The sequence below is a fragment of the Lithobates pipiens genome, unplaced genomic scaffold, assembly GCF_037356315.1.
Source record: "Lithobates pipiens isolate NorthernLeopardFrog02 unplaced genomic scaffold, aLitPip1_a1.2 Scaffold_3, whole genome shotgun sequence".
In the NCBI taxonomy this organism is placed as follows: domain Eukaryota; kingdom Metazoa; phylum Chordata; class Amphibia; order Anura; family Ranidae; genus Lithobates; species Lithobates pipiens.
Genome location: NW_027507790.1, coordinates 37,019,143 through 37,033,995, shown reverse-complemented (window position 1 = coordinate 37,033,995; position 14,853 = coordinate 37,019,143). Strand labels below are relative to the sequence as shown.

The following is a 14,853-nucleotide window of genomic DNA, read 5'->3' as shown; positions in this document are numbered from 1 at the left end:
TTATTTTTTATAATTGTACCTACAGGTAAGCCTATAATAAAGCTTGCCTGTAGGTACAGTGAATATCTCCTAAACTTATGGTTTAGTATATATTCACACTGAATGCAGCCAGTGTACATCATCAGTGCATGTACTCTGAAGGTCCAGCGTACTGCACCAGAGCCAAGGGCTCCCACGTGCATGTGCGGGAGTGACGTCATGGAGGTCCCGGCCACTCACACTATCGGAGCTTGTGAACCCAGGAGGAGGACCGAGGGAAGATGGGAGCACTGTCAGCGGTGACAGCGCGCCACAGAAGGGCTTTGTTCCATATTAAGTATTTAATTATGTGCTAGTATGCAATGCATACTAGCACATTATGCCATTGCCTTGTAGCAGATTTTTTTTTTTTTTGGTACATGCTGCGGTTTACTATTGCTTAAATGTTTTTACTGTTCCATTTTTTTTTTGTTTTTTTAATTTACAAGCTAACATTTGTTACTTTAAGCGTATCTAAGCCCAAAAATAATAAGTTATTGCAGCTTACCAGACCTTAGATAAACTGTAGCCAATTGGGTGATGAACATCATCTCTCTATGGAGAGAAGCTTACTACTATATTCTCAAGATTCTTCTATAACAAGTTTCTTCAACTGTTAAATCTCCACTGCAGCTCACCTCTCCTGCAGCTTTCTGGATCTGTTGACTTCTTGAGGGATCATACCTGGACACTGCGGTACCCTCACTGGATCCTGGCGCTCATCTTGGCACCTACTGCATTGCGTTGTAAGGTGCTACACACATTTAGGGATAGCGCCGTTGCCCATCAGCAGATCCCTGAAGACCTCTTATGACGGGGGCTAATACTTCCACCAGGAGGGTGATGTTGAGGATAGGAGTGGATCCCTAGCATCCCCACCACAGATCTTGGGCGCCAGGGTATGGTGGCTGAGGGTCTAGCCAGCTCACAGTCAGTTTATGTCCATGGAAGAGGTCTGTAGCTTGTCTTCAAAAGGACTTGATGCTACAGTGATTTGAAAATGTATTCATACCCTTTGAAATTTTCCACATTTTGTCATGTTACACGCAAAAACGTAAATGTATTTTATTGGGATTTTATGTGATAGACCAACACAAAGTGGCACATAATTGTGAAGTGGAAGAAAAATTATAAATAGTTTTACAATTTTTTTTTTTTTAAATAAATATGTGGCATGTGTTTGTATGCAGACCCCCTGAGTCAATACTTTGTAGAACCATTTTTCGCTGCAATTACAGCTGAATGTCTTTTTGGGTATGTCTCTACCAGCTGTGCACATCTAGCGAGTGAAATGTTTGCCTATTCTTTGCAATATAGCTTAAGCTCGGTCAGATTGGATGAAGAGCGCCTGTGAACTGCAATTTTCAAGTCTTGCCACAGGTTCTCAATTGGATTTAGGTCTGAACTTTGACTGTGCCAATCAAACACATGAATATGCTTTGATCTACCCATTCCATTGTAGCTCTGGCTGTATGTTAAGGGTCGTTGTCCTGCTGGAAGGTAAACCTCTGCCCCAGTCTCAAGTTTTTTGCAGACTCTAACAGGTTTTCTTCTATGATTGCGCTATATTTGGCTCCATCCATCTTTCGATCAACTCTGATCAGCTTCCCTGTTCCTGCTGAAGAAAAGCATCCCCACAACATGATGCTGCCACCACCATGTTTTATGGTGGGGATGGTGTGTTCAGGATGATGTGCAGTGTTAGTTTTCTGCCACGCATAGCATTTTGCTTTTAGGCCAAAAAGTTAATTTTTGGTCTTATCTGATCAGAGCACCTTCTTCCACATGTTTGCTGTGTCCTCCATATTGCTTCTCGAAAACTGCAAACGGGACTTCTTATGGCTTTCTTTTAACAATGGCTTTCTTCTTGCCACTCTTACATAAAGGCCAGATTTGTGGAGTGCAAGACTAATAGTTGTCCTGTGGACAGATTCTCCAACCTGAGCTGTGGATATCTGCAGCTCCTCCAGAGTTACTATGGGCCTCATGGCTGCTTCTCTGATTAATGCTGTCCTGGCCTGGCCTGTCAGTTTAGGTGGACAGCCATGTCTTGGTAGGTTTGCAGTTGTGCCATACTCTTTCCATTTTCGGATGATGGTTTGAACAGTGCTCCGTGAGATGTTCAAAGCTTGGGCTATTTTTTTATAACCTAGCCTGGCTTTAAATTTTCCCTCAACTTTATCTCTGACCTGTCTGGTGTGTTCCTTGGCCTTCATGATGCTGTTTGTTCACTAAGAGTCTCTAACAAACCTCTGAGGACTTCACAGAACATCTGTATTTATACTGAGATTAAATTACACACAGGTGGACTATATTTGCTAATTAGGAGACTTCTGAAGGCAATTGGTTTCACTAGATTTCAGTTAGGGGTATCAGAGTGAAGTAAGCTGAATACTAGTGGTGCAACGGATCAAAAAACTCACGGATAGGATCGTTCCTCGGATCAGAGTCACGGATCGGATCATTTTTCAGATCAGCAAATAATATTTGAATTTGCAAAAACCTGTGAAAATTCCACCACCATATAATATACATCTCCCCCACTGTTATATTGGCTGAGCATGGCTGGGTATTGCCAAGGATTGGCAGAGTATTGGCAGGGTATTGGCAGGGTATGGTAGGGTATTGCAGAGTACTGGAAGAGTATGGAGGGATGGCTGTGACTGCACTTGTCACAGAGCAGTGCTGTGGGCTCTATAGATGCAGCCCACAGCGCTGCTGCCATCCGATCTCTCCCCTCCACTGTACAGAACTGTTTGTTTACAAGTGATCTCTCCATCATTTTACGTCATTTGACGGAGCGATCACATTGTAAACGCAGACGGGTGCACCAAGATGGCCGCCGCTTTGGAAATAGGCCGAAGCCACGGGCTTTCCTAAGGCCGAGATCGCGGAGCGCACCGCAGATCGCGCCGTGTGCCGATCCGAATGGGGTGGCCCGTTCGGATCACGGATCGGTGATGATCCGTTGCACCCCTACTGAATACAAATGCACGCCACACTTTTCAGATATTTTTTTGTAAAATAATTGTAAAACCATTTATCATTTTCCTTCCACTTCAATTATGTGGCACTTTTGCGTTTGGTCTTTCACACTCAATAAAATACATTTACGTTTTTGGTTGTAACGTGACAAAATGTGGGAAATTTCCAGGGGTAGGAATAATTTTTCAAGGCACTGCACTAACTCTGATCACTCTCCCAGTCTGGGTCACCTTCTTTCTCTGAGGCCTTCATTGCTCCCTTATACACACCCCTCTTTTCTCTCTTATCTAGAGAGGAATTTTTAGGCCACCCTGTCTGAATTTCTGCATAGGATCTCAGCACTCTTTGAGATCTCAAACTGCAGGTCCCCCCAGAGTGTCCTCTGCCTGTTGCTATGCTCCTTGAAGGGGAACATCATGTTTTGGGCTTGCTTCGGTGCCTCAGGGCCTGGACCACTTGTTATTGAGGGGAAAATTAATTCCCAAGTTTACCAAAATTTCCTACGGGATAAGGTCAGGGTGACTGTCCACCAGCTGAAGCTTCTTAGAAGTTGGGTAATGCAGCAGGGCAATGCTAAGCTTTGAAGTAAATCCACCACAGACTGGCTTCAGAAAAAGAAAATGCACCTTTTTGGAGTGGCCCAGACCTTAACCTCATAGAGATGCTGTGGAATGACTCAAAAATTCCTCCTGAGCGTTGTGCAGGTCTGATCCAGAGCCACTGGAAGCGCTTGTTTGAAGACAATACTGCCAAAGGAGGTGCGACCAGCTATTAAATTCTTGAGTCGATTCACATGCAGTTCTGCAGGGTGCGATTTCAGCCCATTAAATTTCATTGGGCTGAAATTGCATCTTACCAAAATTAGTGCATGCACTACTTTTGGAAACTTGCTGCAACCACATTGCATGGTACTTCTATACCATGCATTCCAGTGTGGGCAAATGCATTGTGTTTACAACCTGCAGGTATCATTAACTTAATATTGATACCGCTGTAAAGCACAACTGCCGTGGGTTTTGAACCTGGTGAGGGAAATGTGCATGAAACGTGGGTTTCCCGCAGTGCATTCTTGTGTGAAGTGGCCCTTACTTTTTCCCCTGGCACTGTGAATGGTTAATGGGTGTGCTCAATAAAGACATGAGAAATTTGAATTGTTAGTGTTATGAGTTTAAGCACATTGTGTGTGTCTATTGTTGTGACTTTGAGGATCAGATCACATTTCATGGCAAATTACTGCAGAAAAATAGCTATTTCCAAGGGGTTGAAATACTTTTTTTTGCCGTTGTAAGTCAGAAATCCTATTTTATTATCATAATCCTAAGTAAACAAATGAGATGCAGCTCCAACATTTGAGCCATATGAACAATGATTAGGTAATATGTTAGTAAAAAAAAAAAGAAAAGCTAAACCTAAATGAATGCCTGCTATAGAACACCAAAAATATTCAAAAACGACTCAAAACTCGCCTATATAAAAATACAGTTTTGTAATCCGCATTGTCATTCTGGCCTTTTCATGCAGGTAAAGAGAAGCAGAGTACGTTTCTGTATTATCACTATCCTAAGGCAACAAGTGAGATTTAGCTCAGAACATGTTTAGAAACCAAAAAGACCCAACCTAAACGAGTGAATACAAAAGAACATCACAGATATTCCAAAACGACTTAAAAAATGCCTATATCAAAATGCTGTGGAATCTTTTTTTGTCTTTATTAAAAAGGCAGAACAGAAACGCAGCCCAAACCCACTGTTCAGAAATCAATAAATATATCTATTTAATATCTTATAGTGGTAATACTGTGCTTAATTAATGGAAGAAACCTTTTAACCACAACAACTTCCACACTAAAGTGGACCATTCAACTTAACATAAAAAAAAAACATCTATATGGTAGTCCCCATCCTAAAACAAATGAGTTGCTTATTTTAGACCACACATTCTGGCCTGCTTACCTAGTTTCTGGACACTGAACTCAGCCTTTCCATGGTCTTCTGGGGAAGCTGAGGATTCCAAATTTCATGAGAATGTGGTTTACCTATTCTTTTTTCTATAAAGGTTTTTTTTTAGTAAAGCCAAAAGAATAATGCAGAAATCATCTGAAAGGGACAATTACAAACAGTATTGAATTACACTGTAGAGAAGTCGATATAAGAAAGGCAATAGTAATAAGCCAGAATAATCCTTTTGGCTATGGTAAACATAAGAAAAATGAACAATGAACTTCTAAGGTGGGCTGTCGCCCTGCTGTAGGAAACCAAGGCGAATCTGGTAGTAAGTGGAGAAATAGAATGACAAACCAGATGAAGATCATACTCGGGTAGGAGGAAGGGATGGGATTAGATATAAAGGTCAGTGAAAATGATAGCTAATGGTCAAAGCAGGGTCCTAGGGGAGAAGGAAAAAAAAGGGAGGGAGGAAGGAGGGTGGGGGAAAGGAATGTGAAGGGGGAATGTTGGCCAGCTCTGCAGGGGATTTTTTGGAACAGGATGAAGACCTCCAAGACCAACGAGGAAGAAGCCCAGAACAGGTGGTGATTTTTTTTATAGAGGTTGGAGTCTTTAAACAGGAACCATCTTGTCCATGTAGAGATATATGAGAACTTACCCTTTCTCACAAAAGTGAGTACACCCCCTTACATTTTTGTAAATATTTTATTATAAAGTTTCATGTGACAACACTGAAGAAATGACACTTTGCTACAATATAATATATACAAGTAGTGAGTGTACAGCTTGTTTATCGGTGTAAATTGGCTGTCCCCTCAAAATAACCCATCACACAGCCATTAATGTCTAAACTGCTGGCCACAAAAGTGAGTACACCTTTAAAGTGGTTGTACACCCTGTACAACCACTTTTACCTACAGGTAAAGCTATATTAAGGCTTAAAGGGCACATTGAGCTGTTTCTAAAGGGGGTCATGCCATGACTGGCGGCTCCCGCGCACATGCGCAGGAGTGACGTCACGTGGCTCCGGCCAGTCACAGAGCCAGAGTTTGCGGCCCCAGAAGGAAGAGGGGCAAAAATGGACGCTCCCTGCTCATGGGGACAACAGAGACATTGCGGGCTTCGGTGTCAGGTAAGTGACACATAATGGGCTACTATGCGATGCATAGTAGCCCATTATGCTTTACCTTTGCAGGGAAATAAAGAGGAAGTAAAACCCATCAGGGTTTATTTCCTCTTTAAGTGAAAATGTCCAGATTGGGCCCAAAGTGTCAATATTTTGTATGGCCATCATTATTTTTCAGCACTGTCTTAACCTTCTTGAGCCTGAAGTTCACTAGAGCTTCACAGGTTGCCACTGGATTCTTCTTCCACTCCTCCATGACGACATCACGGAGCTGGTGGATGTTGGAGACCTTGCGCTCCTCCACCTTCTGTTTGAGAATGCTTAATAGGGTTTAGGTCTGGAGACATGCTTGGTCAGTCCATCACCTTTACCCTCATCTTCTTTAGCAGGGCAATGGTCAACTTGGAGGTGTGTTTTGGGTCATTATCATGTTAGTTTACTGCCCTGCGGCCCAGTCTCCGAAGGGAGCGGATCAAACTCTGCTTTAGTATGTCACAGTACATGTTGGCATTCATGGTTCCCTTAATGAACTGTAGCTCCCCAGAGCTGGCAGCACTCATGCAGCCCCAGACCATGACACTCCCACTACCATGCTTGACTGTAGGCAAGACACACTTGTCTTTGTACTCTTCACCTGTTTTCCTCCACACACGCTTGACACCTTCTGAACCAAATAAGTTTATCTTGGTTCGAGAAATCCATGTCCTTAGTTTGCTTGTCTTCAGCAAGTTTCTTGTGCATCATCTTTAGAAGAGACCTCCTTCTGGCATGACAGCCATACACACCAATTTGATGCAGTGTATGGTCTGAGCACTGACAGGCTGACCCCCCACCCCCCCACCCCACCCCTCCAACCTCTGCAGCAATGCTGGCACCACTCTTATGTCTATTTCCCAAAGACCACTTCTGGATATGACGGTGAGCATGTGCACTCAACTTCTTTGGTCGACCATGGTGAGCCCTGTTCTGAGTGGAACCTGTCCTGTTAAACCACTGTATGGTCTTGGCCACCATGCTGCAGCTCAGTTTCAGGGTCTTGGCAATCTTCTTATAGCCTAGGCCATCTTTATGTAGAGCAACAATTCTTTTTTTTTCAGATCCTCAGAGAGTTCTTTGCCATGAGGTGCCATGTTGAACTTCCACTAACCAGTATGAGAGAGTCACATGACACAGAGCAGGGAAAATGACTAATTGGGCGCAATTTAGATGGTTTAGACATTAATGACTGTGTGTTAAGTTATTTTGAGAGGACAGCAGATTTACACTTTTATTCCAGCTGTACACTTACTACGTTAAATTGTAGCAGTGTCATTTCTTCAGTGTTGTCACATGAAAATATAGAATAATATATTTACAAAAATGTGAAGGGTGTATTCACTTTTGTGAGATACTTTAGTTTCATTGCTCATGTGTACCATCTCTTCCATCTCTCTCACCTGATAAAACTTTATCTATTCCTTTAATCTTTCCTTTGCTTTCCTGATGCTACTTTTAGATTCAGTTGATTTAGAAAATACTTAGTACTTCAGGTACATTGGAGCAAATTTTAGTAATTGGCCAATCAGTGTCATCACAGGTCCATAGCCCTGTGTTGGCTACAACTCTAGTGACAGGTAGCTTACACAGAGTTTTGCTTTTACTCTTGGTGGTTGAACAAAACGGTGAGGGAGCAAAAACAAGGCAAGTATACAGTATGCAGCTGCTAATCTCTGTTAAAATGTACCTGTTTTGCCTTGTAGACGCTACACAGCAGGCCAAGTATTTCTACACGTTTTGCTTAGGTAGAGATGTATCCTACAGGATACAGTTGTAAAAGATTATGTGGCTCCTACTGCTTTTGCTGTAAGAGTTGTAAGAAAAGAGCCCCCTTTTGCATATAATTCTTAGGGTGAAGTCAATTTTTCTGAGAGTTATAAAATTAGTTAAAGCATCAGACAGGTTGCCAAAGGTGACACCTCCCCCATTCTGCCTTCTAGTTTAATAGACTTTCACTGTCGTGCTAAATTTATTATTGTATCACTGTATGGATAAACCTTTTTTTATTGTCCAGCTTTCTTGTTGGCACTCATTCCTTGTTTAACACATTTCTATCTACTTGTACCAAAGCCTAATACATTCTGTATTAGCACAATTAAGGCAGTTAATGAGCTGGAATAGACCTGTCTCTGTGGCTTTCTCACTGCCTTACTTGAGAGATATTCTTGTCCCCAGGATATAGGACGTTTATCATGTCTATAATGTATCTGCAGTGTTTTCCGCCCACACAATTGCAGTTAAGGATAACGTGTATCTGTATGATGCAGCTTCTGGAAGACCTGAACCCACACAGAAATCCAAACATGACTTTCATGTAAATAAATATGAGCTTAACACCATATGCTGCTGGTTATTTTTATACCTCTTCATTTCCTGTAGTAGTAATAGCCATTTTCATGACACCAGTTTATTATATATATGTGTCATCTGAGGTTATTTATACCTTTAATGATTTTGTAGTGATTAGTGCATATATATTGTCTGTGAGTATGTATTTAGAGTTCAGGATATTTTGTTGACAAGTGTTCTATGTTCTCCTGTATGATTAAACATACCACTTGGATTATATTTTCCATTAACATGAAAGAGGGATAACAATTGGTAGTTTTATTTTATGTAGGAGAGACGCCTTTCCTTGGAAAACCAAGTCAGGAGACTGGAGAATGTGGAACGCAGAGAGAATAAGTTGAAGGAAGACATACAAACTAAATCTCAGCAAATCCAGCAAATGGCTGAAAAAATAATGGTAAGTTTTTTACCTTTTTAAAAAAGGGACTTAAATCTTTTAAATCGGTTTTTAATTCTTATACAATTTTCAAAAGTGTCTTTGTGAATATCTGTTTCATATTAAGTATTAATTTTGAAATATTTGCTGTTAGTAACATGTATATTCTTCTCCGTGTTCGCGTGGGCTTCTTCCAGATGATCTGGGTTTCCTCCCACAATCCAAAAACATTCTGGTATGTTGATTGGCTTCTTCCTAAATTGGCCCTAGTGTATATGTGGTAGTGACTTTAGATTGTGAGATGACTGATGTGAACTGTTCTTTGCACTCTATAAAGCACTGCTTAAAGTGGATACAAACCCTCTCCTATACCCAGTGAAGTGAACGGCCTCAGATGATACACAGAGATGAAACAAATATCCCTACATAAGTTTTACATGCATATCCACTTTTTTCAGCTTTCTCTCTTCTTTAGAATGTGAACATCATGTTAGAATTTTTACTTCTTCCAGCAGTGGGAGGGGAATCTGAGCATACACTGTGACAGTTGATTTAAGAAAAGATACACACGCCTCTCTACATAGGCAGAGGAGGAAAGAAACTGTGCTGTGAATAGACCAGCTCTCTGCTAATCTATTCATAGCATCTGCAATAAAAAAAATTCAGGTGCTTTTATCTCCTGTGTCAGAGAGTTTGTCAGAAGTTATGCGGATAACAGGATTGAAGCAGCAGAAAGACACAGGACTTAGGGCTTTGGAGAGAGATAAGTAAACACTATAGATGTGTCCAGGTCAAATTTCATTAATCAGGTTTACATCCACTTAGTCGGAAGTATATCGGTACAGGAAAAATTATCTCCCTTAAGTAAAAGTGTTATGTATCTGCAATGCTGTAGTGTTGGTTACTATATTTGAATCTACGTGGCTCGACATTTACTAAGATTTTGCCGGTGCAGTGAACCAGAGCACTTGAATGGGCGCAAATGCCGCTTACACAGTGCATAAATTGACCTAGCGCAGTTCCAAGTGTATTTACAGGAGCAGCAAGCTTGCTCAGAGAAAGTTACTTTTCTGTTCTATTCTGGGCATATTTGTTACTTGGACAGTTTTATATCTATACTTCCCCACATCACCCCCATAATATTGGCACTTCCAGCTTCTTTTAATTCTGAGTTGAAGATGCCGTGCGCCAGGTCTATAGCGGCGCACAGATCGCGGCCGCCCGTGCGCCGGCATGCTAGTAGTAAATGGGAGATTGCGCTATGTTACAGGCGCAAATGCTTTGTGAATATGAAAACAGACGTTGCCCGTTGGCGTGCGTCGCAACTCATGGTGCAAACCCTTTGTAAATCAGCTCCATAGTGTCCATATATTGTGAAAATTAAAATAAATTAATAAACCAAGATGAAAAATATCTATATTCAGTCCATAAAGTGCACAAAATAAACTAATTAATAATCAAAAGAATTGTGAATAAACACCAGTGCACTGTGAAGAAAAACGTCCGTGTTCATGTGAAAAAAAAATGAATTCTTCAAAATTTATGAGCAGGAAACTGTGTAGAATCCACCACAAAACCAGCAGAAATGGACTCTTACCAAATCACCATGATCCCCCATAACAGAGGATCAATGAGTGCATGAAATGGATCACAGCTTGGCTCCAAAGGACAGCGGACACATATAACGATGCTTGGCAACCACCTCCCATCCAGTCAGACCATCACATGGATATACAATTACGTTTCCTGCTCATAAATTTTGAAGAAGAATTAATTAAAAAAAATTCACATGAGCACGGACGTTTTTCTTCACAGTGCACTGGTGTTTATTGGTTTATTCACAATTCTTTTGATTATTAATTCATTTTGTGCACTTTATGGACTGAGTATATATATATATATTTTTCATCTTCGTTTATTTATGTTCATTTTCACAATATATGGACACTATGTTTTAGAATGTATTAATTTAATAGTGGATTTTGATAAATTTTTTGATCCTCATTATAAATTTTAATTGGCTGCTGCTATGATATGCACAGGATTCTACCACGTGATTTGAACGATAGATGGTTCATACATGTCACCTTTGATCTCATAGTTTTAGGACTATGTGGGTAGCGTGATTCTAAATTTTCCCAAACACATCATATGCATACCACAAATGGCACCCCAAATATATTCTTCTACTCCTCCCGAGTATGGTGACACCACATGTGTGAGACTTCTACACAGCATGGCCACATACAGAGGCCCAACATTGCAGGGAGCACCATCAGGCGTTCTAGGAGCATAAATTACACACATAATTTTTTGACTACCTCTTACAGTTTTCAAGGCCCTGGAGCATCAACACAATGAAAACGCCCAATAAATTACCCAATTTTGGAAAGCAAACACCCCAACATAAATTCTATGAGGCACAATAAGTCTTTTGAACATGTCATTTTTTTCTACAAGTTTTTGGAAAATGTCGAAAGAAAATGAAAATGCATTTTTTTTTTTTTTTTTTTTTTACAGAAAGTTGCGCATTTATACAATATTTCTAACACATAGCATGTACATAGCAAAAATTACACCCCAAAATATATTCTGCTACTCCTCTTGAGTATGGTGGTACCACATGTGTGAGGCTTTTACCCAGCCTGGCCACATACAGAGGCCCAACATGCAGGGAGCACCGTCAGGGCATTGATGTGGCATGGATGAGCATGAATGAGGCATAAATGAGCCATGGATGGGGATGGCAGAGCATGGATGTGGATGGCTGAGGCAGGAATAGGCAGAGATCAGCACTGTGGGCACTACAGATCCAGTCCACAGCACTGCTGCACCCAATCTCTCCCCCTCTCCTCTCACACTGTACTAATCAGTATGGAGAGGGGAGAGCTAAGCTGGGTATGCGCCGGCTTGTTTACAACTGATCGCTTCTTCATTTGACGGAGTGATCACATGGTAAATGCCCGCTGTCATCGGCCATTGCTGCAATCTGTGAGGTCACGAATACTCCCAGGTGCACGTCCTTCTGGGAGGACATCATAGTACACCCTCCCAGAGTTATTGTGCCGCTCTGTAGCCATCATTCGGGTATGACGCAATTGTTAATTGGTTAAGTATGGGGATAATCTGTGCATGCTTTAGAGGTGAGAAGAAGGTGCCAGTATAGAGGGAGAGCTTGAAGATGTGAGCGAGCATAGGATAGAATGAGAGGGTGAACATAGTAGTTGAAAGGGAACAGGATCCAGGGGACAATTGGTTAGGTGGGCATCTGAGAAAAGTTTGGTAACCTATTCAGTAGTATGGGTATGTTAAGTGGAGAACATATCTGTACAGTGGAGATATCCTCGCAACTTGCATCTCTTGGCCAGTGAGTGAGTGAGTTAGTGGGTGGAGATGGTGGACTGGATGACAAGGTATTAAGAGTGACAGAGTAGGTTTGTTTGGCAGCATGTAGGCAGGAATTGTATTTTAGGAGGACAGATTTGTATAGGGCAGTGTCTTGCAGGGATTTGGTTTTACGCCACAGTAGCTCAAGTAGTAAAGCTATGTTGCTTGAGATTTCTGGTTTCATCAATTTGCCATGGTTGTAATGGTCAAGGCCTGATTCTGTATGTAGTTAGAGTAGCAATACATCCTGTGAGGATGGGAGTGAACTATTGTAGACCGAGGTGGCCAGGTTAGGGCAGGACAGGGGTTGAGATTTTATCATAGAGGTGCTCAGTAGCAGAACAGAGAAGTGAAGGGTTAAAGTGGTGACAATTCCTATAAGTAATCATTTGATATTTAGGACAGGTGATTGAAGACAAGGACAACTGATGAGGTTGTGATCAGAGATGGGAAAAAGGGCATTGGTGTGGTTGCCAGGAGTGCAGAGATGGGAGAATACAAGGTCAAGGTTGGTACCATCGACAAGTGTGAGTCCATTGTGTTAGGTCAAAAGATGAGGTTAGATTGAGAATTTGAGCTGTAGCTGGGCTGTTCACATTAACAAGGATGTTGGTCACCAAGAATGATGGTGGGTATTTCCGAGGAGAGAAAGTAGGGTAACCAGGCAAAGAAGTAATCGAGAAAGCGTTTAAATCAATGTTGTCTGGAGAAAACGGACATATACAGTCAGTCTCAAAAAGTGGGGAGTGTGAAAAAGGACTTGAAAGGTGCTCAGTGGGGATAGAAGAAATCCAACTCCACCTCCTTTCCATCCACTGGGTCTGGGTGAATGAATCCAGTGGAGGCCATTGTGGCACAGGGCTGCAAGACAAGCAGAGTCAGATTCTTGAAGCCAGGTTTCAGTAATGACAAGTGTGTTAAAGGAATGGGAGATAAAAAGGTCATGCACAGATGTGAGCTTGTTGCATACAGAGCAGGCATTCCAGAGGGCACATACGATGTGGAGTGGGGGCTGGTTTTTGCAAGCAGAAGTAAAAAAATTAACTGAGGGAATTGTGGCTGTTGCCAGAGGAAGAAGGGTACCGGATGTGGGGGTTGCAGTTAGAGAATGGAGGGCCAGGATTAGGGAAAATGTCTCCAGAGATTAGGAATGTGAGGAAAGTAAGAGGGGAGCTGGATGTGTTTGAGCGCACATGTCATTGTCGTGATGTTTAGGCCAGCATGTAGGGTCTGTATTTGCAGGAAGTGATGAGTGCAGTAATAGGGAGAGGGTAGGAGTGAGGGTGATTATAGATATATAATATCTCTAAAAGCTGAGTGGGGTAAAGTAAGGAGAATTTGACAACAGAGGATGCCAATGTGAGAAAGAAGGGTAGAAGGGAGCATATTACAGGGAATAGAGAGTGGAAATCAGAATTCATAAGAAATGATTCACAAAATGTTGGTTTGCTTGCAGTGTTTCTGGGGTGACGCATAGTTCTTATTGTATCTTGATTACTGCTTTAGTAATACTGCTGTGTTTGAACTGCATTAACGCTTATTCAAAAAACTCTTTATCTGTGACTTTGACACCTGTCTACATCTTTCCTCATAAGCTGATCTAAATTTATAGGGAGATGAGATGGGGCAGGGAAACATTTAATTAATCAATTAGGAATTGACAAGAGAATCTTGAATGGAAGGGCAAATTGTCAAAAAAACAGACCAGACATTTACCATAGAGCAATATCACAGTGTCATGTCTGACACTGTCTGAGTACTGCATTTTTCTTTGAAATCTTAGTTTGTGTCCACCCATCTACATTGCTTTTGCTGGACTGGATATCAATACACAGTTTTGATCAAGGAACTCACAAAAAACAAATCATGCCTTCCTGCAGGTTCCTTGCATACATTCTCTTCATTTGCATCCCAACCAATTGTCCTCTTAAGCTGGCCATACATAAGTCATTTTTTTTTTTTTTTTTTTTTCGTTCAACCAGCGGATTGAACAAAAGAAAATGACTAGATTCCCCCATTTTATAAATTTTTATATGTGGATTGGGGAAATCCCTCCTGCTGCATATTTGTATTCTGACAGAGAGATAACTTCCCCACTATCAGAATATACTGATCAACACCACTGGCTATAGCCAGCAGCGCTAATTTAGAGAAAATTTTTCAGCAGGCTGGTTGTACACAAGTCGATTGATAAATTGACTTGTGTACAACCAGCCGCCCATACATGGATTGAAATTTGGCTGATCCCTGCTGCACCAGCCACTTTTCGTGTCCATGTATGGCCAGCTATAGCGGGTTCGAGTTCACTACGTACGTCGCTGTCTCCAGAATGATCCTGGATCCCTAGAAGCAGATATAACTAGTTTGCTAAATATATATTCTATCTATATTTCTGGTTGCTTGTAGCTGAATCTAGAGTGAGCATATTTTCAGTACTTTATTCTAAGCCCTGCTGTACACAAGCTAGAGTGAAAATGATTGCCACCACTGGAACACTAAACATAAACTACTGTAGACAAATATGTCTAGTTTGTATTTGTCCCTTAGTATAAGGTTACCACATTTCCAAAATGAAATACAGGTACACCTTACTGGCCACTTCCACTTTAACCACACTTCATTTGTAGCCA

The 14,853-nt window shown here is 41.4% G+C and overlaps 1 protein-coding gene across 6 annotated transcripts in view; it reads left to right on the top strand.

Moving 5' to 3' along the window:
- Positions 1-14,853, top strand: part of CIT (citron rho-interacting serine/threonine kinase) — a 257,696-nt gene that overhangs the window by 117,563 nt on the left and 125,280 nt on the right. For all 6 annotated transcript variants that reach the window (XM_077461438.1, XM_077461435.1, XM_077461436.1 and 3 more), the window contains one exon: positions 8,732-8,857. In XM_077461438.1, coding sequence (XP_077317564.1) covers positions 8,732-8,857 — 126 coding nt within the window. The remainder of the gene's footprint in view (positions 1-8,731; positions 8,858-14,853) is intronic.